Source organism: Anser cygnoides, chromosome 15 (genome assembly GCF_040182565.1).
Source record: "Anser cygnoides isolate HZ-2024a breed goose chromosome 15, Taihu_goose_T2T_genome, whole genome shotgun sequence".
Classification (NCBI taxonomy): Eukaryota; Metazoa; Chordata; class Aves; order Anseriformes; family Anatidae; genus Anser; species Anser cygnoides.
Genome location: NC_089887.1, coordinates 6298178 through 6324009, shown reverse-complemented (window position 1 = coordinate 6324009; position 25832 = coordinate 6298178). Strand labels below are relative to the sequence as shown.

At 39.5% G+C, this 25832-nt stretch overlaps 1 protein-coding gene across 16 annotated transcripts in view; it reads left to right on the top strand.

Annotated features, from left to right (window-relative positions):
- The window catches only part of SUN1 (Sad1 and UNC84 domain containing 1), a 30883-nt gene continuing 5051 nt past the window's right edge, over window positions 1-25832 (top strand). Inside the window, exons 1-18 of one of the 16 annotated variants that reach the window (XM_048062217.2) lie at window positions 5-147; window positions 7268-7364; window positions 13098-13289; window positions 13608-13798; window positions 14917-14943; window positions 15043-15237; window positions 16839-16961; window positions 17949-18032; window positions 18324-18434; window positions 19823-19921; window positions 20581-20674; window positions 20766-20824; window positions 21944-22089; window positions 22236-22460; window positions 22970-23056; window positions 23429-23472; window positions 24466-24598; window positions 25511-25765. In XM_048062217.2, the coding sequence (XP_047918174.1) occupies window positions 7288-7364; window positions 13098-13289; window positions 13608-13798; window positions 14917-14943; window positions 15043-15237; window positions 16839-16961; window positions 17949-18032; window positions 18324-18434; window positions 19823-19921; window positions 20581-20674; window positions 20766-20824; window positions 21944-22089; window positions 22236-22460; window positions 22970-23056; window positions 23429-23472; window positions 24466-24598; window positions 25511-25765 (2142 nt within the window). In that variant the 5' untranslated portion in view covers window positions 5-147; window positions 7268-7287. Of the gene's footprint in view, window positions 148-210; window positions 737-1972; window positions 2192-2314; window positions 2587-7267; window positions 7365-13097; window positions 13290-13607; window positions 13799-14916; window positions 14944-15042; window positions 15238-16838; window positions 16962-17948; window positions 18033-18323; window positions 18435-19822; window positions 19922-20580; window positions 20675-20765; window positions 20825-21943; window positions 22090-22235; window positions 22461-22969; window positions 23057-23428; window positions 23473-24465; window positions 24599-25510; window positions 25766-25832 lie in introns of those variants that run through there. The other 15 variants (XM_013177103.3, XM_048062226.2, XM_048062206.2 and 12 more) reach the window with 15 other exon arrangements.

The following is a 25832-nucleotide window of genomic DNA, read 5'->3' as shown; positions in this document are numbered from 1 at the left end:
CCGGTCCAAGGGCGGGCCCCTGCTGGCTGCACAGCGCGGGCGGGGCGGGCGGGGGCTCCCGGCGGCCTCGGTAAAGCGGGCGGGGCCAGGCCAATCTCAGCCGCCGCCGCCGCGGGCTCTGTCTTTCCCTCGTTCCACCGGCGCCAGGTAACGACCGACCCCTGCCCGCGGCCCCCCGGCCGCTCCTCAGCCGCCTCCTTGGGCCTTTCGCCAGGCAGGCGGAGCGTCCTCGCGGGAAGGGGTCTGGGGGGGGCGGGTGTCTCCCCTTCCCCTCGCGGCTCTGGCCTCTTTTCCTCGGAGCAGGCGGGCTGGCGAGTAGCTCGCCCCGGCGGCGGCCGCGCTTTCCTTCCCCTCGCCCGCTGACAGGCGGTAGTAGCAACCGCCTCGGCCCGCCCTGGGCAGCCGCCCTCCGGGGAGCCCTCGGCTCGCCCTGTCGCCGTTTATTTCCTTCGCATCGGCTTCTCCCTGGGCTCTGAGCCTGCCTGCCCCGGCCCAGCCCCTGTAGTCCCCCGGGGGCGGGCGGCAGGGCGCGGGGAGGCGCAGGAAGGCAGGCTGCAGTTACTGGGTCAGGTGTTGGCCTCGGCTTGGCGCCCAAAGCTGTTTGAATCGGCGCTGCTGGAGCTGGAACGGGAGCGGGAAATCTCTGCCGTAGCTAGCTGCCGCTTGGGTTCCCTTTGGCTGTTTTTTTCTTACAGGTCTTAACCAAGACCTTCACACAATGATTTTGGGCGAGTTGGTAAGTGTGCTGTAGCGCTTGGTATGGTATAGTCACTTGGCTTTAGTGTGAAGCTGACGGGCTGTAATCGAAGCTTTGGTCCTGCCCGGGCTGTGCCCCGTTGGGCTGGTGCCTCAGGACAGCTCCTGTCCGTGTGCTGCTCCTGTAGGGAGCATGTTGTTAAAAAGGCATTAGCTCTGCCTGTGGTTTTATTACAGAATATCATCATGTAGCTCAGTATTGGGTTCGCTTTGGGATTATAGAGGTATGTTTGGAATGTGATAACCAGGTTTGGTTACCCCCTGTAACGATGGGGGGCTGGTGGAACGTGGAACTGTTCAGATGCAGTGCCTGTTTTGTGGTGGTCTCACAGAGTTTTATGTTGGTTGAAAAGAAAAAGTGTTTGGTTTGCCCTACTTTGTTTCCTCTTAATTTATTAAAAACAAACCTTCAAGTCTATCATCTGTTACAGAAAAGGAAAAATCTTAGATAGCAAACTCCAGGATCAGTGTTTCTGCAGTGCCTACAATCCCTGTATCTCACTTTCGGTTTTTCTGATTATCATTTCACAAAAAGGAACTGAAATCTCATTTTTGCTTATTTTTTAAAGTTTGCCAATCTTAGTGCTTTGGAGTTGGCTGTTAGACGTTCATGCTTCTGTTGAATTTACAAGCCAATGACTAATTTCATCACTCACCTGTAGGGCTGTATTCATATTTGTTGATTTTAATAATAGGAAAGTGAGCTGTGGGGCTCGTATGTTGTAAGTGATCACTTTATTGTCAAGTTTTGTCATCAAGGCTTCTTTCTACTGTGATACGTCACGTAACATGTTTATGTTGTTCTGCTGACTTGTGGTTTGGTGAGTGGAAGTTGAGGATTTTTTGGGGTATATAGGTAAAGAGTTGAGAGCCACATACCGAGTGGGCTACTGGGTTGTATTTTTGTTGTTAGACAGTTGATATTGAAGTTATTTTATTAGGTAAGCAGAGAGTGCGAGATGCTGAGCACAGCGCGCCTTTCGCTGTCTGTCAGCGAGCTTCCCCTCAGCGGACGAGCACGCCGCGCAAATCCGCGCTTCGAAAGAGTGAATCCCTCCCACCCTCCTGCTCGCAGAAGCTCAGGGGTTAAGAAGCTCAGGTTAAGAACGGCGAGGGCTGGCCCGAGTGGCCTCGTCCAGTGGCTTCTAAGCGCGGTTCTGAGTGGCACGGGAGGCTCGGAGCGGCCGCCCCCGACCGCCGCGGCCTGCGGGCTTTGTGGGCCCGGGCGGCCATTTTGCGACGGCGCCCGCTGCCCTCAGCGCTCGGCAGCCGCGGCGGGGCCGGCCCGCGGGACGCCCGGCGCCTCTCCGGGCCGGTACCGGGCTCTTCTCGGTTCTCTGCACCGCCGCCATTTGCGGGGGGCCGCGGCCGGGCGAGCTGCGTGAGTGAGTGAGCTCGGGCTTCTGGAGCGGCTCTCGGAACCCCGTGGAGGCAGGTCCGCGGCGGGGCGCCGAGCCGCTTCGCTAGCGGCGTCCGGCCTCGCCTTTCGGCTCTTTGTACCTGTCTGGGGAATAATGTGGAGGTCTCTGCTTTATAAAATCACCCGGTGCCTGTCTGTGAGACAGTGTGGAGGTTCCCTCCTTTATAAAGTGACTCAGTGCCTTGCCATGCAGCGCTCCGGGTGCTGTGTGTGTGTAAACAATGAGCAGCCGTGTTTATTGCTTCGCTGTAGCTGCGTGTATGGCTGGCTTCTATCAGCCTTCTCTTCAAAAGCCATTTAAAGGGGGGCTTACTGTGAATACGCGCTATTACCGCTTTGTGGAAAACCTCTTCTTCATTACTAGCGTTACAGCTTGACAGCTGTGTTTGGGGATCTTATAACACTCAACGGTAACGTGTAGTTTAAAACGTGAATTCTATTACTGTCTTGTTTGTTTGCTTCTGTTTTAAAAGAATGCTGATCTTTTAAGAATGTGTATTTTAATAAAATGTTGATTTAGCATGGAGCTCTTTGCTCTTCAGCCTGTTTAAACTTGTAGTTATTTGGATATATGGAAACATACTTCATGGAGTATAATTACTTTGCCTTTTATACAAAGAAAAAATTTCTTTGGTTATTGGGAATATTAGGATAAAATTTGAAATTACAAGTAAAAATAGGTTGCTCTCAGGAACTGCTAAGGTTACATGCTCGATTTCCATTGCTGTTAATAATTTTGCCCAAAAGTTGGAGTAGTTGTTGTGGTCATAGTATATTAAATCAAAATCGCTTAAATGAGTTTATTCCCTTTAAAAGATAGGGGTAGAATAAGTTCTACTTGTAGTACTGCTGACATCTTTCTAAAGCCTTTTTAAATACATCATTTGTTACCAACATTGTAATCTATAATATAAGCTATACTTTGTTGCAAACTTTCTCATTCCTGATTTGTGACATAACTGTCAGTTTGCTGTAGACAGCTGATTTATTTTATTGATAAGTACTTGTGATCCCCCCCCCCCCCCCCCCCCCCCCCCCCCCCCAAAAAAAAGCTAAAGTATTGCAAAAGTCCTGGCTTGCTTCCTTTGTTTCCTCTGTCACAGGGTGGTCCAGCAATTACAAAAGTTTTCTGGGCCTTGGGAAATTTGGTTTCAGTTTTCTGCTCTGTAGCAGACTTCCTGGTGAGTGTTTCTACTATGCCAGGGTCCCACTTGTGAAATGGCCATCTACCGCTTCCTTTGTCGCAAGGGGTGTTCGTTAAAAAGTGCCTAGAAAGTATGTTTGTCTATGTACCCCAAAAAAAGAGTATGTGGAGGTTATCCTTGTCCGTGGTACATATTTGTAGTGTATATACAATGTGTATTTGGTGCTGCCTTCCCTCTCGTGACACTTCTGTGCTCCAAGGCCCCTGTCAAAGCATCCTATCAACAGCAATAAAACCAAGGAAGCTTCCAGCAGTGCTGGTAGGGTTTTATTGAGGCGGTTTGATTCTGAAAGTGATGATCAAGTGTGTAGTTCTGTTCACAAAAACAGGCTTATGAGCTGGTGTCACTCAGACACTTCATAGTCAACATCCTCTGGAGACAGCCAGGGAGCTTTGTTCAAAGCTCAGTTCTGCGCTGATTAGAGGAGTCCCTGGGCTTCCTTGTGTTCTGCCCAGCTCAGAACTTGTTTTCTCCTGCACTTCTACTCTGCTGATTTACTGGAACACTGATTCAGTTGAATAGCAAGAGAGAGATGATGCTTGAGATGACTGTTTCTGTCTGCTTCCACTAAAAGCAGATAATCCAGCTGTCTCCTCTGTAGGAACATGGAAGCTGGCTTGTAAGTGGAGGTAGTGATGTGACAGGGCTATCTAGTCGCTGCTTCTGTTTCAGATTAAACGTTTACTTCTCTTCAGTTGCCTTTAAGTTGTCTTAAAAACATATCTAACTGCTTAAAAAATAGTAATAAAAATGTTTTATGGGCTTTCTAAAGAAAAAAAAAGTGTAGTTAAAATCTGGGCCTAGTAATGCTTGCAACAAAGCAGGTACTCAAAGCCTGCATGAATCCTAGTCCAGACAGATCTATGGTAGCCAAGTCAGAAGGCTGGTGAGCCGCTGAAAATGATGAAACTGGAAATAAGTACTGTGACTACCTCTCAGGTCCCCTGCCAGGTTTTGGGGTTTTGAAATTCCAAACTATTCTGTTAGCATGCCTTTTTTCTGCTCCAGTTGTATATGGAAGTTTCATAAACAGGAGGAATTAATGGGATGGGTGAATGCTGGAGTGCTGTCAAACAAGAGTGAACAAATTAGAGGGAGTTGTTGTCTTCCACTCACCACACCTGGTCTGCTCTGTAGTTTAAAGTTCTGCTGTAATAAGCTTGTAGAATGTTTCAGAATAAAGTGGGCTGATCATTTGTTTTGGGGGGATTGTTTTAAAGAAATGGTTACCTAAAATTAGACTATGGAACTAGTAGCAAGGTTCTTAAAAAAAAAAAAAAAATGCAGCTTTGTAGTAGATTTTAGGTGCCTATTTTTGAAAGTTATAGTTATATCTATTAAAATTATTTTCAAGTTCTATTTAAGTCAGTTAAGGCAGTTTTGTTACTTCGAAAAATTGAGTAAATGTTTTTCCCTTTGATTCTGAATTGATTTTAGAGGATCAGACCAACAGTGAGTCAAACCAAGTCCCTAAATTTTCTAAGAGCGATTTCTAGCTGTGGGATGTTCAGATGGTGAACTCCTTGTCCCTACTGGAGATCTTGGTGCTATGAAAGCCAACTATTAACAGACCTAGGCATTAATGTATGCAAGGCTTTTTAGTTAGCAACGCCATTGTCAAGTACGCGTTTTACGTAGCTTAATGGTATGTTTCAAACTTTATCAAATAAAATACTGGGAATTCTAGCATTTGATCTCTTCAGAAATCGACTAAAGAGAGAACTGGTGGGGAAGGAGAAAAGAACGGGAAAAAAAAAAACTGAGCCAGCATGTTATTTTTTGGTCTGCCTTTGCCTTGCCCACGTGAGTAGCAGACCTGGGGAGGGCTGTTAGCTATGGAAAGCTAGGCTACGCGAGCAAGTTCCCTATGTGGGAAAATATTGCTGGATGTCAGGAGCATGACATCAGTTCTTGAATTGCCAGTTAAGACTACTTATGGATGAATCAATATCAACATCCCTCAACTCAAAATTTACTGTAGTTCCACTTCCATTATCGGGGGGCTCATTGCTCTCTGGTCTCAGTTTCCTGAGCTCTGTTTGTTGAAGTATGGCAGCGGCTGCTGTTTGTTCCAGCAGTATGTGCTGCTTATTCTAGCAAAGAATTAGACTGCTTTGCTAATGCTTCTGCACTACTGAGTCAAACTTCCTCTAAGCAAGAACAAATGTGATGCACAAGCCAGTGAAAGCATTATGGCTCTGGGACAAGTGAAGCAAATTTAGAGAAAGATGACTTAATGGAAATGCCTTTTTTCTAATCTTCAGAAACTAGTGTGTAAAGAGCAGAAGCCAGAGATCATATTTCTCATTAACACCACAAATTCATGGGAGGTGCTAGCATTCAGAAAGCTACAGTGTTTAGGTCTGTAACTTTTGATTTAAAAACGAGAGGGAAACGCTTGCAGTAGCAGTGGAAATACCCTCCTACCCTATTGACATAGAATTGTAGGATGGGTTGGGTTGGAAGCGACCTTAAAGATCACCTACTTCCAACGCACTGCCATGGGCAGGGACACCTCCAACCAGACCAGGCTGCTCAAAGCCCCATCCAACCTGATACGAGGATTTGGGGGCTGCAGGTGGAGTGGCAAAGAGCAGTGTTTTAGTAGTGTGTGCGGAGAGTTCCTTTTGAACTGGCATTAGCTGTACCTGTGACTCTGCTTTTTGTCCTTATTTCTTATGTGTAGGCCACTATACAACTGAAAACTCAGTTCAGCATAGTAAACAACCCCAAAATGAGAGACTTGTTGATGTTTTGATTACAGTGTAGCTAAGGATATTTTCATTTTAGTTTAGGCATGTCAATACAGTTGTGTGGAATATCTCTTACTGCTGCTGAAACAAGAGCTGTAGATAATCTGAAAATAGCCAGGATTCCACTTTGCTAACCATGCAATTCCAGAATAGCCTCGTCCCTACTTGTTAACCATGAGTAACCTACTATCGAAGACTATTTTCTAGAAAAGCAAAACATCTTTCTTGTAACTAATTGAGTAGAGACACTATTAAGCTTTTTTGTAGATATTGTAAAAGTCAAAGTTTATATAGCACTACAAATAGTCACACAGGTTTCTTGATATATCCTTTTTTTTTCCCTTCCTAAAACTGTAATATCTTTTTGAAGACACTGTGAAGAGTTTTTACAAGTTTTTGGGTTTGTTTTTGTTCGGTGTGTGTGTTTTCTTTAAGTGGTTGACACTGGAAAATTCTAGCCACGTGAGTCATTTTGCAGTTGGTTCTTCAGTTAGGGTGTGTTAGTATTCCTATGACAGGAGTAAGTTAACTGAAAATAAATACAGTAATAAATACAATTTAATATGAAACACAGGGAACCTTGCTGCTTACTGGATGGTGTTCAAAGGTTATAGAATAAAATGATTTGAATATATGTAAAAACTTTCTCAGGTTTCACGTATTACACTTCGTTGGTGCACAAAACAGCCTGTGCTTTGCTCAATGGGCTTTTGAAGCAAAACTTATGAAGAGACCTCTGAAAGCAAGGCAAGATGTTAAAATCTATATTGTTTAGCTTTTGGGGCTGGCAGCATCACTTAGTTCATGTGGAAGCGGTGTAGGTCAGTGGTGATAAAGGCTTGGCTCATGCTACAGTAATGTTCCAGAGAACTCGGAAATTGCTGAAAATAGAGTATCATAAAAAAAAAAAAAAACACCCAACTGCAGTCAGAAGTACACTGAGCTTCATGCAGTAATGATAAGGGCTATCTAGCACTAGCAGCAATACTGCTGAAATACTGAGAGCTCCATATTTTTGGTAACAGCTTTTATTATTTCAATACTTCATAACACAGGCTGAACAATGCAAGGGCTCTTACGTTGGCTTTACATAGTTCTAAGTCATTGCATTGCTTTATTTTCACCTTTTACAGTATGATTTGAAACAGTCAACATGGATTTTTCACGACTTCACATGTATACTCCTCCCCAATGTGTGCCAGAGAACACTGGCTATACATATGCACTCAGGTGAGAACTCTTTTCTTCTTGTAGAGAAACTGTCTGTTCTCTGACTGTTGTTAATTCTGGAGAGTATAGCTTTCACGGTAAGTAGACAGCCTCTTTAAAGAAGCGTGCTTTAACTTGTCTGTTTTGAAAATAACTGGTGTCCCAAGTGGAGGAAAGGATACATGCTGAACTGATGGGACAAGGGCTATGATATGACTCAGTGTTTATTAGTTGCTATGAATAAACTAGTTTCCACCTAGTTACGATTTCTGTTCTCTCTCTAAATGTTTCCAAATTCTTAGATGTTTCTGTTTTTATTGCAAGTTGTGTGTTTGCTTTTGTGACTTAGCATTATTTTCCACTCTAAAATACTGACTAATATGTCCTGATTGCTGCTAGTGTGGAATTTGGCTGCAAGTTCCGTATTGATCACTCTTTATAATCAAAATTGCTTGTTGTGCAAATACAAAAATCTGTATTCTAATGAACTTTTTTCCCTGTGTTTTTATTAAACTGACCATTAGACACTTCAGTTTTCAGAAAACAACTCTGTAGCGTTTACTATTTTCAGTATTATGCTATTCAAAATAGATGCAATACCCATTTGAGTTTTTTGAATACTAATAGAGGAGATTGTCTGCTGATTAAATCCATCTAGTTTTTCCTGTTGAGTTAATAGAGGCATTTTGAAGCAACTATGCATGAATGGTCTGAGTTACTGGTTTGGCTATTTTAGGATTTTTTTAAAAAATCATTAAGATTCTTTTTCTATTCTGTGCTTGTAAATCATTATTATGTATTTAATGTGTGTTAATCTAGTATTTAGCTTACAGAAAACTTGGCTACTTGCCAATAAACCAGGAATTGGCAAAATTGTCAAATCTAATACTATTGCTTTTGTATATTCTAAAACTGTGTAGCTTTTTCGTCTGGGGGAGCGTCGTTTTCTTAACTATAGACTGTCAGAAGCTCTTGCAAAATGGCATGTGTTTATGTTGTACCAATTAAAATGAATTGCAGCTCTTCCTGAAGCTCTAGAAAATGATTGGTTAAATGTTGATTAAATACAACTGTGCTTGCTAATTTCAGGAAAGGGCGTGCTGGACAATAGAAGATGACTTTGATTCCTTAGGTTATTTAGATGGTGATCTGATGTCTGTGTGAGCATATCTTTCTTAAACTGAGCTGTGCAACTGTCATTTAATTGGATTTCTTTTCCTGTGTTGTTACGTTTGTCTGAAACAATACTACTGTGTTCGACACTACAGTCTTCTCCACAGCAACTAATCTTTCTTGCAGAGGAGAGAATAAGAAGATCTTAGTACTAACTTCAGTTATCAAGATTTTTTTAATTTTTTACATTTTAATACTCTTCTGAAAAGTATTAGAAATGTAAACTTCAATGGCATGCTTGTTCTAACCCCATGTTAATTACATTCTGAGCTAGGTTTGTCTCCTTGCTTAGTATTTTGTCAGCTATGAGTTTGTTTCCCACTGAAGCAGACGAATACCATATGAGCAAGATTAGCCTGCCAGGAAGGGAGGATGCAAAATAAGTCCAATTGGGAATTTGGAGTATAGTTCATTTTAACTTTAGTAGCTTTTGTGTAGAAAGTGTTTGACTTCTTATGTAAACAAAGATTGTTACATTGCAAAGCTGATAAATTGTGAAGAATTCTTCATAGAAGGGGAGGGTTACGCTTCTCAAAGCTTTTTGGCATCCTATTTTGCTGTGTTAAAACAGAGCTTGCTAAGCTGAAATTTAAAAATGGCCTTAATGAAGACAGGTATAGGTAAACTAGGTCAAAATTTTCTTATTATTCCTCTTCCTTGTATAGGAAGAAATGATTAGACAGCACTCTAAAATTTCCTCTTGGAAAAAGTATACGAAGCCCAAAATCTTAAAATAATGGGGGAAAACTGCTTGGTGCAATGCCTGCTTTCAGGGTGTTAAGAGTAAACTGCAGTCTGCGTGCTGAATCTGCAGAAAGCCACGTATTACTGGTGTAATTTTTTCAGTGTTGTGCCAGTTAATACTGGAATAACCTGAAGAAAGGGTGAGTTAGCAGAGCTGCTAATCAGAAGTGTTTTTATGCTGAAATTTATTCCTTCCATCCTCGCCTGTGTTTGCTTTGCTTATATCTTGTTAAGGCTTGTTCTGCCTTTGACAATTCCATCTTTACAAAAATCTGTTTGTGAGCTTCTTTAAAGAAATTTGTTTGTGTGTGTAGCATTGGAAAAAAAAAATTAATGAATCCAGATGCCATAAAGCTATTAATAGAGTTGGTTATAAACTATTAATAGAATTTCTATTAATACTCACAGGGATTACTGTGTATCCATAGCTGTTTGTAGTGCTTCTGCTTTGTGCTTGTACTCTTTCAGCCCAGATCAGAAAAACATTAAACTGATACAGCTAAATAACCTTTTATCCTCCTCAAAATGCGAGTCAAACTTGCGAATCGCACTCACTTGTCAACATGTAATTTACGCCCCCTCTTCAGGCTGATCTCTCCCTTTGCGATCTTTGGAAACAACATCTTTTGAGATGTTTTTGTCGGTTCAGGTACCTCTAACTCTTTTTCTTCCGAGCCTGAATTAAAAGGATAAAATTTCAGTTTAATTTTTGTCCCAAAGTATTAAATCAGGAGTCATCTTTCAGTAAAGCAGTTAGGTAAATGACTATTTTTATGTGTTCTGGGACTAATCAAAGGGACAGCTGAAACTCAAGAGTAGCGGGGTAGTGCCCTTGGTCAGTTACTGTAAGTGATGCCTTGGAGGTGTTTAGGGCCAGGTTGGATGGCTCCCTGACCTAGTGGGTGGCATCCTTGCCATGGCACGGAGTGGAGCTGAGTGGTCATTAAGGCTGCTTCCAACCCAAGCCATTCTGTGAGTCTGTGATGCCCAGGTCAGAAGGCATATAAACAGTCGTATGCTGTTTGTATGCCTGTGTCTGTGTTTTGTGATGTCTGTTTACATCTGAGAGAACTATATCTATAGCACTTTTCTACTGTGATCTTAACTAATCCAGAGCAGTAATGCCCACTTTGTTCCAAGAAATACTCAAAAAATATGTGACACGGTCCTCTAGACAAAGGTGTATGTGTGCTAAAATTGGCAGATGTCATTCTCATTCCGCTTGTAAAGGTACAACTTGAGAATAACCCCGCTGAATTCTAGGGCATTCTTACTCTGCAGATCTCGTGTGAAGGAGGTATCAAGGTAATAGCTAAGAAGCTGGAAATAGATGCAAGACTGGATAAGTCAGCAGGTCTGCCCGCAGCTGAGAGAGCTGCTTGTCAGGGGAAGGAACCCATCTGCACTGTTTCCTAGGTAACCTAGCAGAGTAGGCTAACTGCATCCTGCCTTTAATGTTTTTTTGGCTAGCCATACATACTAGGTAGAAATACCGTTCATGTACAGGTTCACTTCTGTCTCCTGAAAGGAAGGACTGGTTTTTGTTTGCTGTAATGCCTCTTTTGTGGAAGGAAAAAAATCTGTTTCCCAAAATGTGGGGAGTGACATGGCAAGTTAGATCTGTAGATACCGTCCTGCCTTTGGAGACTTTATTTCAGTATGAAAAGAATTATTTTCCTGCATAAGCAAGAGAAGCTCTTTTTAGTTTAGAGGAAAAGGTACAGTGACTTTTTTTTAGGTAGTAGAGCCCGCCTCCAGGCTGTGTATTGAACCCAAATTGATATAAATGCTCATTGACATACCTAATAGCAGCAAGTGTTTGCAAACAGAAACAAATTGAGGCTGCTTACAGCTGTCAGCTTGTCCTGTGTACTTTGTGTTCTTGTGAATTGAGTGTCTGTAAGAAACGTTGGGCAAAGATGAGGCAAAGCAAATGATAGTGGCAAGTGTAAATAGCAAAACTGAGTTCTGAAACAACTGTTTAGGGAGGGATTCAACAGTAAACTATTGAGGCTGGTCACTTCAGAATGAACAACAGGAAGGGCCGTATTTAACCTGTATTCTCACTTCACATCTGTCACAATGCAAGCTGCCTAAATGTACCGTTTTTGAAAACACTATAAATTACATCCTTCTGTGCCTATCCAGATGAAAACTAAGTCTGCTCTCACATGAGGACACTCCTGTTGCCTTTTCCCCTCACCCCAAACGTTGTGAAGGATTAATCAGCATAATGTATATAGTTAAAGTACGCCAGATTGATCTTAAGCCGTGCTTAAGACTCCTGCCTTGCCCAAGGTTGCACTGTGTATGGCAGCATTAGCAGGCAGATCAGTACGATCAGGCAGGTGGTGCCAAACACCTGCTGTCATATCTGCCTACCTCTGGGTGATAGAAGCCATTCCAGACAAACTCTGGTCTGCTTCTGTGGGCTGAATGCCTGTCTGCTGCTGGAGCACCGAACTCAGCGCACTGCAGGAAAGCAGCTAGTTTTTGTAGGCAAAAGAAATTCAGTTCATGTGCTCTAACTCAGTTGCATGTGATGTGCTTTACTTCACATTGTGGAGCAATCAAGAAACTTGCTTCAAAAGCACCACCTCATCAGAATTAAGTCACTGCTGTAAGTGTAGCTAGGAGGACTTGCGATGTTAATTTATTTGTATGCCAGAGTAACGCACTACTTACCATATGATTACTTTGTAATGTTCTGTGATTTTTACTGACTCTAAGAAAATTGTTTGCATCAGAAAGGTTGCTTTTGCAAAAATACGTTTTACAGCAGCTGTTTTTATGCCTTCTTAACGGGAAAGCATCCATTTCAAATTCTCATTGCACAGGAGAATATTTGCTCAGCTCTAACTTGTTTGTTCGTTCTAGAGATTTTGGTGAGAAAGCTGCTTCAATACTTCATATGTTTTTCAGCTTTTTTTTTCCCTCAAAAAAGAAAACCCAACCCCAAGAGTATTAAAGCAACTTCTGTTACAGCTCCACATATTCCTGTGGCCCAACAGGGGACAAACTCCATTGGTACATTGACCTAGAGCGTTTCAAGTTTAGACCCTTTGGTTCACAGTGCTGAGTGGTTCTAGGAGCTGGCCTGCTGCACGATGCCCTGTGATGACAAGCTCTGCTCAATTACATAACTGAATGTTTCTGTTAATTGTGAGTGCAAGTTTAGCTCAAGGCTAAGCTTCTCTTTTAGGAAATGCGTTGTCTTACTGATTCTTCTGCTTAATCTGTTTGTATTTGCATTGTGTTGCTGCTTTGTCTTCATTGTGAGTTTTCAGGAGGATTCTGAGAGAATTAAGTGTGAAGGCGTGCATAGTGTTCCTGGGATATTGGTGTGAAGCTTGTCTATGTGTAAATTTGCCTTTTGTGTGATGAAACATGAAACAAAACTTAAACAAAAAAATGAAAATGAAACTTTACCTCGTGACTTAGAGTGTATCATGATTTTGAATTTGCTGCTAGGTATGACAAAAACTGTCATAAATGGCTTCGTCTCTTCGATTGGTCTCAAAAGTTCTGTGTGTCTGGGGCTGCACTGTGAATGTTTCCTCTGGGTCAGCTGTGGACGTGCTTTCTGTGGTAGTTGTTTCTTTCTAACTGTGGTTTGCTTTCCATTGTTAAACATGTAATAGGAATTGCTTGGGAGAACCTTGAATACCTACATACTCCTAAACTGTTTGACTAATACAGCATGTCTTGTGGGGTTTGCTCCACAACCCTGGATAAACTGCTTTTAATGGAAACTTAGTCTAGCTTGAATGGCATGTTTGTTTCTAGGGGAATTTTCTCTTCAACTCTGGTAACTTTGCTGTTCTTATTTTGCTTTAGTTCAAGTTATTCTTCAGATGCTTTGGATTTTGAAATTGAACACAAAATAGATCCAGTATTTGATTCACCAAGAATGTCACGGCGTAGTTTACGGTTAGCTGCTGCAGGATTTAATAAAACAGATGATGCCCGAAGTGATACCCTTCGTGACAGCTCTTACTCTGGAAATGTGACTTTCAGAGAACAGTCTAAGTAAGCATTTTTATAATCACAATTTATTGGAATCTTGAGACTCGCTGTTTGAATGTGATAGCAAAAAAATAGTTTAGCTACTGTTTTATTCCTTGTTCTCAATGTTTACTATCATAATTTTGAACAGGATATTCATTATGTGGTTTATAATGAAGTCTTTGCAGAACTATAGATACTTTAAAGTGAGAATTTTCTCCGAAACCTGATTTGAGTTGTCTAGTCACATCTGTATTGAAAAAGCTTGACTTTATTAAGTTTAAAAAAATAAAACTTGTATCTTTAGTGCTATGTCTCTTTTGTTTTTGCTTTGTTCTCTAGGGTGGTAAGGCAGCGCAAAAGTACAAATAAACAATCCGGCAGTGTGAGAGAGACACCAAGGAAAACCCTATTCAGCTCTCCCATTTATAGCCAAAGCAGTTTCAATAGCCATACCACTGATGCATCCATGGTGTCCATGGTATTGGATGAATCTTCGATTCGAGAGCAGACAGAAGTTGATCATTTCTGGGGTAGGTAATGATTGCTATTGGTCATATCAAACTGTGAAAACCACTTATGGTTTGGTGTATATAAACATACGTCCATGTTGTCCCCACCTGTTTTTCCACCCTGCCCCCAAACACCTGTGCATACTTCTGCTTGTGCTGTAGGTGTCTGTTTGTTAAGATGCCTGCAGGAAATTCGCACTCCAGTAAACTTGATTGTGCTGGCATGGTCAACATCGGGACATACTGCACAGTGTAGCTGATACATAATTGTATACTTTTGGTTTGTGTTGCAACACCATAGATAGTATAGATTTATAGATACAAATTCTAAATTCTATCTTTTGTCTCTATCGCTTCAAAATGTGCATAGAGTAAACACGTAACTTGATGAAGTTTCTCTTGAAAGAACAAAGGACAAGGATTTTCTTGTTTATTATAGGTAGTAGTGTGTTTGAACTTAAAATACCTTAGTCTGAAAGCTTTAACTTAGCAGTACTTCAGGATTTCCCAAGAGTTTTCTTGTGTGTGTCATTGGTTGGTTTGTTTTGGCAAGTATGTACAGGTATGCTTTTCTGGAGTCTTTTTTCACTGAAGAGGAAAATATGGGAGTTAACCGTATAAAGTATTGTGCAGGAGATCAGTGTCTTATTATATCTCCCAGTTCAGATTACTTTGTTTTTAGTCAGTATGCTTGTGACCTCTCGAGAGTACTAATGTGAAGAATCGTTTCAAACTTAGTAGAACGCATGCTAAAACTTAGATTACTTGTCTCTTGAAACAGAATCTTAAAACATGGTAGTACCAAAGCGTAATTACTAAACAACAAAAACAGCGTAAGCTTGTAACTAACTGATTTCAAGTCAAATAGGAGTTAAGGAAAAGTGTAGTTGTCATTCATATTTTGCTGCTTTTGTGATAGAATGCTTTTTATTAACTGTTGCCCTACTACATTAATACCTGAATATATGGCTTTGCTCGTGTGATGGACTGAAAAAAAAAGATAAACACCAATCATTTAAGACTGCAAAGAAAAGTCATTTTAAGAATCCTAATTTGAGTTTGTCAGACATCATAGTTGATCATGGGGCTTCTTTATATTTGGGAATGAACTCTTTTTCCTTTTTTTTTTCTCTTTGAAGGTCTTGATGACGATGGTGAACCTAAAGGTAACTAAGCTTTCCTTTTGCTTTTCCATGCATTCTATTTAATGGTAACTAGTGAAGTCAGTAATTTTTGCACTGAATTTTCTACTCTTGGTTTGCTAGGTAGTGATACTATGCTAACACAGGGAAATGGAGATATAGCAACAGCAGAAACACAGACCACAATGATAAATGGCTACACTTGCAGTGATTGCAGCATGCTTTCTGAACGGAAGGAGGCTCTTACAGCAAAATCAGCTTCTTATGTGCCATCTTCCAGAATTTACTCTAGGGACAGAAGCCAGAGACATGCATCTAGTAAGTAACTTTCTCATGTGTTTTGTTTACATAGCAGAATGTTATATGGTTTAATTGATGCATTTTCCATGTAGTGCTGTTTAAGTACTCTTCCTTCCCTGTTATATTAACGAATAATTAAATTCTAGAGATTGGATTGTATGAAATACTATTGTTTCTATATCAGTTGAAACTCATGGTATCTTAATAGATTATATGTCCAAACTGATATGAAACACAATGTGCCGCTGCAACCAGCTTTGATATTTAAGTGTCTCTTGATCTGTTATCAGACCGCATGTGTCTGTCAATGGATTTTCAAATGGAAACTTTTCTGATATGGTCCAATTATTTTTTTAAGTGATTTGAACTTTCAAGACTGAGCAAAATTGTTACTTAGCAGTGTTTCTATTACCCCAGAAAACTTGGAGATACCTGTCTACCTCTGTGTAGGTTTTTTATTTAACCTTCAAGCCTACTAGAGCGGTTTTTAAGAGCTGAACCGCAACCACTCGAAAAATTGAACTCCAAAAGGGAAAAAACTCTTTTCAAATAGACTTTATAGCGACTATATTCTTGAAACTTGAGAACATGTGAATCTGCTGGGGGGGGGGGGGGGGAAAAAAAAAAGACTTCTGCCTTTCCAAGGCAATCTCCATTCTCTGGATAGTGGATAGTTGGCATCAATGTCTTAGCTGTGTCTACGTATCTGCATAGCATCCTGAGTTTCTTGATTGTTGGAAGTCCTCATTGATCACTAATGTGATGTTTCTTCAATGGGCTTGAATTAGAAAGGAACCTCTTTTGGGATTCTGTAAATGTGTTATTCTTGAACGACGCGTGTTTTCAGTAGCAATAAACCTGTTTTGGAGTGTAAGGTATGACTTCAAACACTTAGAGACAAGTATTTCTTTTTGGAAGTTGTGTAGTCCAGGTAGGAATTCTGTTGTCTTGGCAAAATGAGATAGTTTTTTGTGTTCCAGAGTTTGTATTCACAGAGGATAATCTTAGAAGTGAATTCAATTTTATATACTCTTTTGAACTCTAATCCAGCAATTGAGGTTGAGTTGGGGGTGGGACAGCACAGAATAATGGCAGGTTTTTGGAATGTGGCTGATACTAGGAAAGCAGCACTATGGAGGACTGATTTTGTTCCTGCTGCTCTAAGGAGAAATCTCTTCAGCACTTGAGGCAGACCTCTACAGTAACTTTCTTCCCTTAGTGTAAATGCAAGAAAAAGGTAAAAAATCCTCTCCCTTGTAACTCCAAATTGTTTGGAGTTGTGACTCACAAAATCATGATCGACAGCTCAAATCTCTGAGAAATCATTAGTTCTGTAAGCAAGGAATTCATCACTATTCACTGGAGTTCTTAATTCTCACTAAGGAAAAGTACTTGTGCTGAAGCCATCGTCTTGAAGGCATAGTTCTTGCAAAAATATTCACCTGTAATACCAAATGCATCTAGACTTCTCAAACCATGCTTTCTTGAGTGTCATGCTCCTGGCTAAACAAAGGCTTTTGATGCTTCATCCTCACTTTTCTGCAAGTTAACGGTCATCAGAGAACAGAGGTACATCTTTGTGAGTGAATAATTTGTATTCACACTTTTTTTTTTAATAGGGGGCACCTATTTCTTCATGAGTAAGATTCTGCGATTGGTCAAACATACTGCAACATCTTTTGCATCCCTATTAGTGCAACTATTTCAAATGGTTTTGCTGAAGCTGAGTTATGAATTTAAAGGTACCTTTTCAGTTGTCTTCCTTGGTCTCCACAGAAAACCAGTGTGTCTTTCTTTGTGTTTTTTCTTTCAGACTTCATGTATGGCACTATGGTGTTCTTTTTTATAGTCTTGGCTGGCTTCTGTCTTTCTATCTTGTTTTTTAATTCTCTCACTTGTGCTGCCCTTTTCATACTTTCCCTCTGTTCTGGAAGTATCAGGATCCAGGTATGTGAGAGACATCTGTGTTACAGTTAAGATTCCGTGGTTGATTTTCTACTAGAAGATGGTAGAAGATAGCTTAAGTTGTTTTTCAAAACTGTTCTGTGTGATAGTATGGAATCTTAACTTCTCAATGGCTGCCAAGGTTTGGGCGACTTTTTTTGAATCTTTCAGGCCATTTTGCACTTAAAGGTTGATTAGATCTGTCTTGTAAAACTAAAACTCCAGTTGTCGCTCTGTGTTACTATAATGCTCATCTTGTTTTCCTTGAAAAAGTTCAACTCCTCTTTGCTTTTTCTTGTGTAACATATGCTCTATGAGTGAAGTTAAATCACTCTAGATAGAAGGTAACTGACTTTTCTGTGTGTATAAAACTTTTCGTGTTTTCCTGTCCTCTCTGCCTCAGTGCTCTATAGCTTGTCTCAGTGCTCTCTTCTCAGTCGCTTAAGATGTCTGATAAAACCAACACAGACGTGGCTCACTTGACTGATGGGAATAGGGACTCAGGATTTGATGAGTTGTTACTTAGGATTTGGTTTTTAAATTAACTTTGCTATCTGAAAAGAAGCAGGAAGATATTTTTTTTTTTTTGAACCAAAAAGCCCCGTCTTACTTAAGGAAGACGAAGTAGGATTGCAAAGGGTATACTTCCATGATCATTTTTCAGGTTTCCTGTGGGTAACGTGGCTTTTAATAGTGAACCAAGCAAATTTAGTTAAAATCTAGATATATAAAAGGCTTTGAGCTTGAGAATTGCATTCCATTTATCCTTTCTGGATATATTGCAGCTCACTCAGATTACTGTGGAAGCATGAATGTAAAGGAATTTTACAGGAAGGATAGCCATCTTGATGTGAATGAGGAATCAATATGTAAGTATAACAATTTGTTACCTTTAGCCTTGGGCTGTGTGCTAGGGTGTTGCTGTAATGACACTATGGAAGCTACACAGTAAATGCTTGTTTTTTAACTTAGGTGTAGAGGGAAGAAAAGTGATTACCTGGTATACTGTACCCCAGACAAGTTTTAGTATGTTGGAGTTTGCTTAATAGTTCTTGGCTTGGTAACTGATGTTATGAAGTAGACTTGTTCAAATTATCATGTAACAATCTTGATTTGATCCTGGTTTTGTCCCATTAATCATCTGTTACCACAACCAACAGGTGATGACTGTAAGGGGAAGAAACAGCTTGAAACATACAACACAGAGCACATGCAATCTTCAAAGGCTAAAAGGGTAGCAAGGACCATTTCGCACACCTTTTCTTATGCAGGTTGACTTGGACATTTTTTTTATTTTGCTTTTATTTTGCATCACAATGTCTCAATGTTAATCATTCATACTGTTCTGTGATTTTTTTTAATCTTCATCTATCAATGTAGACTAAAATGTAAAGTATCTAGGAAATTTGCTTAACATCTTTCAACATCTTTCTTTTCTGACTTCTTGTGCTGATATTGGCTTTTGTACAAGCTTGGTAGCTGGCTTACCTATTAAAAACAAGGTGTGGTGACAGCATACACCTTGTGTGTTAGAAAGAAAAGTCAGACTGTTAATTTATTGCGCTTTGGGGAAGTCTGTACTCTTAATAGGGTAGAAAGCTGCCATTAAATAAAAGCAAGATATGAGGTATCGGTATGCAGATAACTTTTAAAGGGTTTTTAATATTTTATTTTTGTTCTAGTGATAGTCAACTTTTACAGGAATTTTTTATAGTGATAGACTCTTCCCTGTGAGATGAGCGTTCCCTAGCTTGAATGGCAGAGGCATCAAGAATCTGTTGAGTGCTCTTTATTCAGCAAAGGAGAATGATTTGAGACCCTTCATTCACCTAAATGCTTCCCAAAATATTGGGTTGGTATATCTATAATCCCTCAGATTAACCCAGACATATCTGCTAATCTAAAAATGCAGGATTACTTTCTAAATGTCTCTTATGTAGTTTGTTCTGTAGAATGAACAGTCCTAGTCGTAGATACAGTAGCTGTTGGCTTCAGTGTGGGATTGAAGTTACAACATTTTGTTGTAGCCTGCTGCTTTTGGCTTTTGTTTTAAGAGACTTGAAATTGACATTCTGAAGATCCCTGGGAGCATTCAATTAAATGAAAACTAATTGCTTGTAACTTTCCTTAGGGATTTTTTTTCTGTTTATCAGTATATCTGAGATGACATTAACTCTTTCACTAGGTTTTTAAATTTTGTTTCCTTTTTTTACATATGAACCCAGATAACAAAGCCGATGTGTAATTCAGAACAAATGCGACACCTTTAAAATGGTGTGCTTAAAACATATTTTACAGTATTACTTTTTTGGTATTATCCATTATATTTGGCATGTTTATCTGATAATGCCATGATACAAAATGTAAACTTTGTCCATTGTGAAGAAGTGGTATTCTAACTACATAGAGGTTGTTGATCATTGTCTATTGCTATGCCTGAGAATTCTGTTTCTAAACTGTCCTGATTTTCTTGGATTCATATTTATGAGTGATTTACTTGTCTTTTAAATACTGAAAAGATAAGTCTGTAGATTACTGGAAGGTATGGTTTAAAATTATGCAGAACAAGTAATGATCAGGGTAATTGAGTTTATTCTAGTGCATGTACTGCAGGAGAACCTTAAGCTTATTACCATATAGTTAATTTGTTATGATCTAGGTTACTTTATACTTCACGTGTTGCGAACAGTGGGAGCAACTGGGTGGCTTGCGTCTCAGAAGGTGTTGTCTCTACTTTGGCTGGCCATTCTTTCTCCAGGTTACTATCCTAATTTGTGTGTGTATGTCTGTATGTTGCCTGTTTCTCCTTGGCAAAGTAAGAATCTGCAGTAGGTGGCTTACACTAATTCTGCTGTGCTTACGCTGTAGCTTTTATATCTTGAAATGCACATGCTACTGTGCTTTATTGACCAAAACATGCTTAATGAGAGAGTATGCTTCTGTTTGCAGGCATAATGGGAGACTAACCAGACTGTTTGAGGGACTGTGTGTGTGAATAACCCAGATAAGGGGTGTCAAGAAAAATGGGATGTGTTTTGGTTTGGTAGTCACTTCCTATCATGGTATTCCTCTTAGCAAAAACTCATTCTGCTTATCTGTGCGTTTCTTGAAACATACTGAGGTCCTCAGTGTGTGATAACTTGGACTCAAACTTTACTGTTTAATTTCCAGCAAGATAGCATTGTTACAACAAGAGCGCGTTTCTTCTTTTTGCATGGCTATTGTTTTTGAGTACCTGATGTCATAATGCTGTCATACTTGTGATGTAAACGTAGATGTTAATCTGTGTGCGTTGCCTGTGCTCGTGCCTTTCTCTGCTCTGCAAAGTACTCTTGGCCACAGTTGCACGTCCCTCTGCTTGGTTTCCTTGGACACGTGCTGCTATAACTATTTCATGTCACTGCTTTTGTCTTCTAGGGAGGGCAGCTTCTGGCATGTTCAGGTTGCTTAGAACTGGCTGGTATCAACTTGTTACTTTGCTGTCTTTGCTCAAGGTGTTTCTTCTTAGAAGGTATGTATTCTTTCCAAATAACTTATTGTGAGCAAATTTTTAACCAGATATTACATAATAAATGCATTGTTTCTTTCCTCTCCTTCTCTAGATGCCTTCCAAAGATTTTCAAACTATTACTGTTTGTCATACCACTGCTGTTTCTATTAGGTACGTGAATTGTTTAGTTATCATACCGATTACTTCCTACTGCTGTACCAAAATAGTACTTTTAGCTGAACTTTAGGCTTAAGGAGACGATGCAGAAGGAAAAAGACCAAGTTTCAGTTTGTGAAGTGTTTGTGAATGCTTTCAAAGTACCTGATGAGTCCTTGGGCACTTTTCCTATGAAAGGAATAACTTTGGTTTAATTTTATAGAGCTCTTCAGACAAAGTATGTATAAATGCACTGAAGACTTTCTTCCTTACTTCCCTTTATAGGGACAGCATTGAGCTCATAAAGAGTAGGCTATGTACTGATTGCTTTTGATTGCTGTAAATCTCCATAAAACTGTGTTTAAGTTCTTTGAACGGTGCACACTAAATCATTCTTTTTCTTTAGACCATACCTTAACTGCTTGAAATACTGCTACTATAGACAGGTTACCTGGTAATGTTCCAAGCCAGTTTTCTACTTTGAAATAAAAGGTGTTGAGATGTTTTTGAAAAGCAATTTCTCGTCTTTGCATGCCCTAAAGAGCTTATATCCACTTTAGGGAGAAGATAAAATTTCTTAGAGACTTACAATGGGGAGTTTTAGGGAGAATAAGAAAGGAAGAAGATACCCTGTGTAGGAAATACTATTTCTTCTCACGAAGATACTGTAGAAATAAATGTAATCTTTGTCAAATGCTGTTTCCATGGAAGCATAAGTTTCTTCCAACTTCTGTTAGATATTATGCAATGCGGTATGAAGTAAACAGGGTGTAAGGGAAAATATCTTTGCCATAAGATAAAAAGCAATATTTATACCTGCCTTCAGTGAGTATGGCCTGTCCTACTCAGTAAATGGGATCTATGTCTTGGGGAAGTAGTAATACAAAATTAAGGATATATCAGGATATACAAGCAGAAGTCACCTGCCTCATAGCTGTGTAAGTGGTATTGATGGATGTTCCCTAATGCTCTTGAGTGCTTGACTTAATGTTTTTTAAAGTTGGCTCATGTAGCTAACTCCTATTCAGGCTGGAGTAGTGTCTAGTGTGTTAAAATGTAAGGTAGCTTCTGTCCTTAAATAAGAAGACAATCCGTAGATTGAACACCCTTTTTGCTTGTTTCTGCTCACTAAAGGTATATGGTTCTGGGGGTTTGATGGCTTTGTTTCATTATTGCCTGTGTTGAACTGGACAAGAATTGATAAAGTACAGAGAATAGATGACTCGATTTATGTTCCTGAGCCCCAGCCTGGTTCTTCCCATACTGTACAGCCTCCAAAGGTAAGGGAGAACAGTCTAGGCAAGTACTTTAGTCTCTTAAGACCTCTTACCTCCCCTGTCCTCAGTATTTTGCAATAACTGCTTGACACCCAAGATTAATGAAAATAACTTCTATATATTAAAAAAAAAAAATCTTTACACCTTAGGGTACCATAAATATCTTTGATTCCGGTCGTATAAGTGAGCTGGAAAAGCAAATGGCCCTCGTGTCTGATAGATGCCATCATCACGATGAAGAATACAGCAAAGTGATGCTTCTACTCCATAATCTTCAAGATCAGGTTGCCCAGATGGGTGACAGAAGTGAAATATTGACGCTAATAAAAAATGTGATGGATCAACATCTTAAAGAGATAAAACTGGAGGAAAAGGTAAAGATAAGTCAGTTACTGACACTCTCTGAGACTGATAAAAGTACTGTTTTATTAATGTGGTTTATTAGTGATCTGTCTTTACGATTCTCTTTTTGGTATGAATTAACTGTTAGGCAGTGAATGTCAGGAAGTGCTCAGTGGTGTTCTTCTGTTATTGCTGACAATGAATTAATTCTGGATAGATGGTCTAAAGTAGAATCTTACATCGTTGAGAAACAGCTGGATTTACCTCTTTTCATACAGAAAGAAGACACTAGGAAAGACTAGTGATGACGAAGGGATTTTATGGTAAACTTCCCTGTGTGTAACTCCTACTGCTGTGGAATCAGATCTTAAATTTTCTATTATAGACTTTTTAATTCATTATGCTACCTGCAGGATAAGTCACTTAAGCACTCTTGAAAAGCTTTGATCACAGAATGAAAGAAACTTTATGCTTTTTATAAAATGTCAGTTATGCTGTTTGTACTCAGAAAGTCCACGCCCTTTCCTTCCCTGTTTTTAAGACTGACTTCCTGGCTTTACATCAAGAACATGAGCTGCGCATCGTGATGCTGGAAGATCTTCTTAAAAAACTGTCTGCTGAATCTGAGGTATTGAAAGTTAGCTCTGATAAGTAGCTATAGTGGTAACTGGTAAAATAGGATAAAAGTTTTAAGTTGTGTGTTGGCTATCCCAAAATCCAGTTTGCTTCATTTTAGCTCTTAGCACTTGTTTAAATCTCAAAACTTGTGTTCTTTCTCTTCCTTCTCCATTCTTGAAGGTATTTTCAGTTCAAAGGTTAAAAATTACTCTGCCAGGGAGGTAGATGCTATTTGGAATAAAATCTTATGATACAGAGGCACAAATACAAATAATGTAGGAACATAATCCTGTATAGGTGGTGCTAGAAAGTGTCGCTTTTTCATTTGATGTGTTTATTCTTTCTGTATGTTAAACCTAATGCTTTTTGTGTTTTTTTTAAGAAAATTCAGAAAGAGCTTGACATAGCCAAAGCAAAAACAGTAAGGTATGAGCAATTCTTAAATATTTTTTCCAGTACTAAAGCTAACTGATGGTAATAGACATTCTCTGAAATACAGTTAATGTTTTCTTTGTGTCAGTTAACTGACTGTAAGAGTCTGTCAGCAAACACAAACTTGAGTTTGTAATGCTGAACACCGGCACATGGCCCACTTCTGACATGAGTTGTCTACAGCTACGTGTTTTACTAGAGAAATCTGCTTATGTAGCAGAGTAGAATAACAGACTTCTTATGTATTTATGAGAGCATGAGAATTTTTCCTCAAATTGCTTAGTGAAGAATACAGTAGATGATTTTGATATATCTTATACTTAAATTTTTTGAATCTTATGAATTCTAACCTTCATTTGTGTTTTTGGTTTGTCATCTGTACTCACTACTGATGTACTGTGTGTAATACGAGGAAAAAAACCTGCAGAACTTCATTAAGTAGTTTCCCCATTGGGAGGAGAAAAACAGTTGGTGAATTTTAATTTAAATTAGATGTAAATAGCTTCTAAATGCTGACTAATACTGTTTTTCCAACATTGTGTACTGAACGCTGATCTGTAGTGGCCATGTAACCTGGTACTTATGGACGCAACCAAAACCAGAATAACTTTGTAGGCAGGCAAGTGTTAACTAAGGTAACCTGAAATTCACTCTAATCAGTGGCAAACTCAGGCAAATAAAGCTCAACTGGTCTGTCCAGCCTTAAGCTACCAGAAATCTGTCTGGGTTACTAACTTGTCAACATGATGATGTTCTGAAAGTCATCACTTCTGGATTTGTTCACAACTTTGAAATGTTTTGCTTTGAATATATTCATTCTAAGTATGCCTTAGCACCTTCAAAGAGCTGTAAGCTCACAATGTCCATTTCTGAATAAATGAACTAGGAAAGCACTTTGTGATAGATGAGTACATTCTCATGCCTTTGGAATTTGATGGAATGATTGAAACTGCTCTTTCTTAATTATTGACTCCTCCTTTTTATCAGAGAGGATGAACATAATCAACTTTTATCCAGAGTTAAAAAGCTAGAACTAGAGTTGTCTCAGGTGAAATCGGAGCTGTTAACTGGGGAAAGTGTGAAGACGAGTTGTGAGAAAATAGATGTCATTCATGAAAAAGTAAGTTCTGTCACCATTCTAGTAAAACTTAGTAATACTAGATTTCGTTCATAAACTTATTTGAAAGGCACTGCAAAAGTAACATGGGGATAGTATTCATTTTAAAGAACAGTAGTGTTTTAGGTTGTGGTACTTGGAAATTTTTTTCCATTATTAGGTGGCATCTTACCAGATGAGTTTGTGGTTTATTTTCCACAATGGCAATTTTATTTGCATTTGAGATGATGCAATAGCAGTTGTGTGTATTGTACTTTGCTGTTACAGCTGGTGCTGCAGCTGGTGTATCTTGCTAACTCATGCAAATATGGAAAGGAGGTCGTGTAAAAGCGAGTTAGGTTTGTGATCTGAGACTTATTTAAAAAATAAAGTCATGCTTTAATTTTTTTGATGCCTTCTGTAAGGTTCAGTTTGAATGTAGACAATAAAATATAGGTCTAGATTCGGGATTATCCGCTTTGACTAAAATACCATATTTGGGTGTCATCACAAGATAGGCCTAGTTAAGCACATCACTAAGTCACTTGCTTATGGCATACTTTGATTTACATACATAGCTAGACTAACAGGTACACTGCTCCCCTTAGAGTTGCTATGGTCCCTTCTTTGAACGTTGCAGTCAATTTCTTTGTATTCTGAAACAGACCCCCTAATGTAAACTGCTAGATTGTAGGGCTTAGTTAGCTGTGCATTGGTCACCAAACCGCTTAAACATCCATTTTTTCTGTGTCTTCTGCATACCTACCTCATCTGTTATTCTACTGTAAGTCAGTTTAGTTAAAAGATGTGTGAAATCTAGACCTATCGGTACTACTGGAAATATATATTGATTTTTCACGTGCCTATTATATGCAGATGGTATTACTTAATGGTTTATAAAAACTAATCAGTTCTCTTAATAATGGCTTCTACTAGGTAGATGCCCAGGTTAAAGAATCTGTCAAGATGATGTTTTTTGGTGATCAACATGAGGACTTCTCTGAATCACTTCTCCAATGGCTTACATCCAATTTTGTGACCAAAAGTGATCTGCAGACTCTGCTGCAGGATCTAGAATTGCAGATCCTCAAGAATATTACTCAACATATGTCTGTTACAAATGAAAGAATAACATCTGAAGTAGTAACAAATGTTGTGAACAATGCAGGGATCTCTGGAATCACGGAAGCGGTGAGTGAAACTAAGTGATAAGTTCAGATAAATTGTCCTTTATAGGCATTTTGTGGGACATGACTGT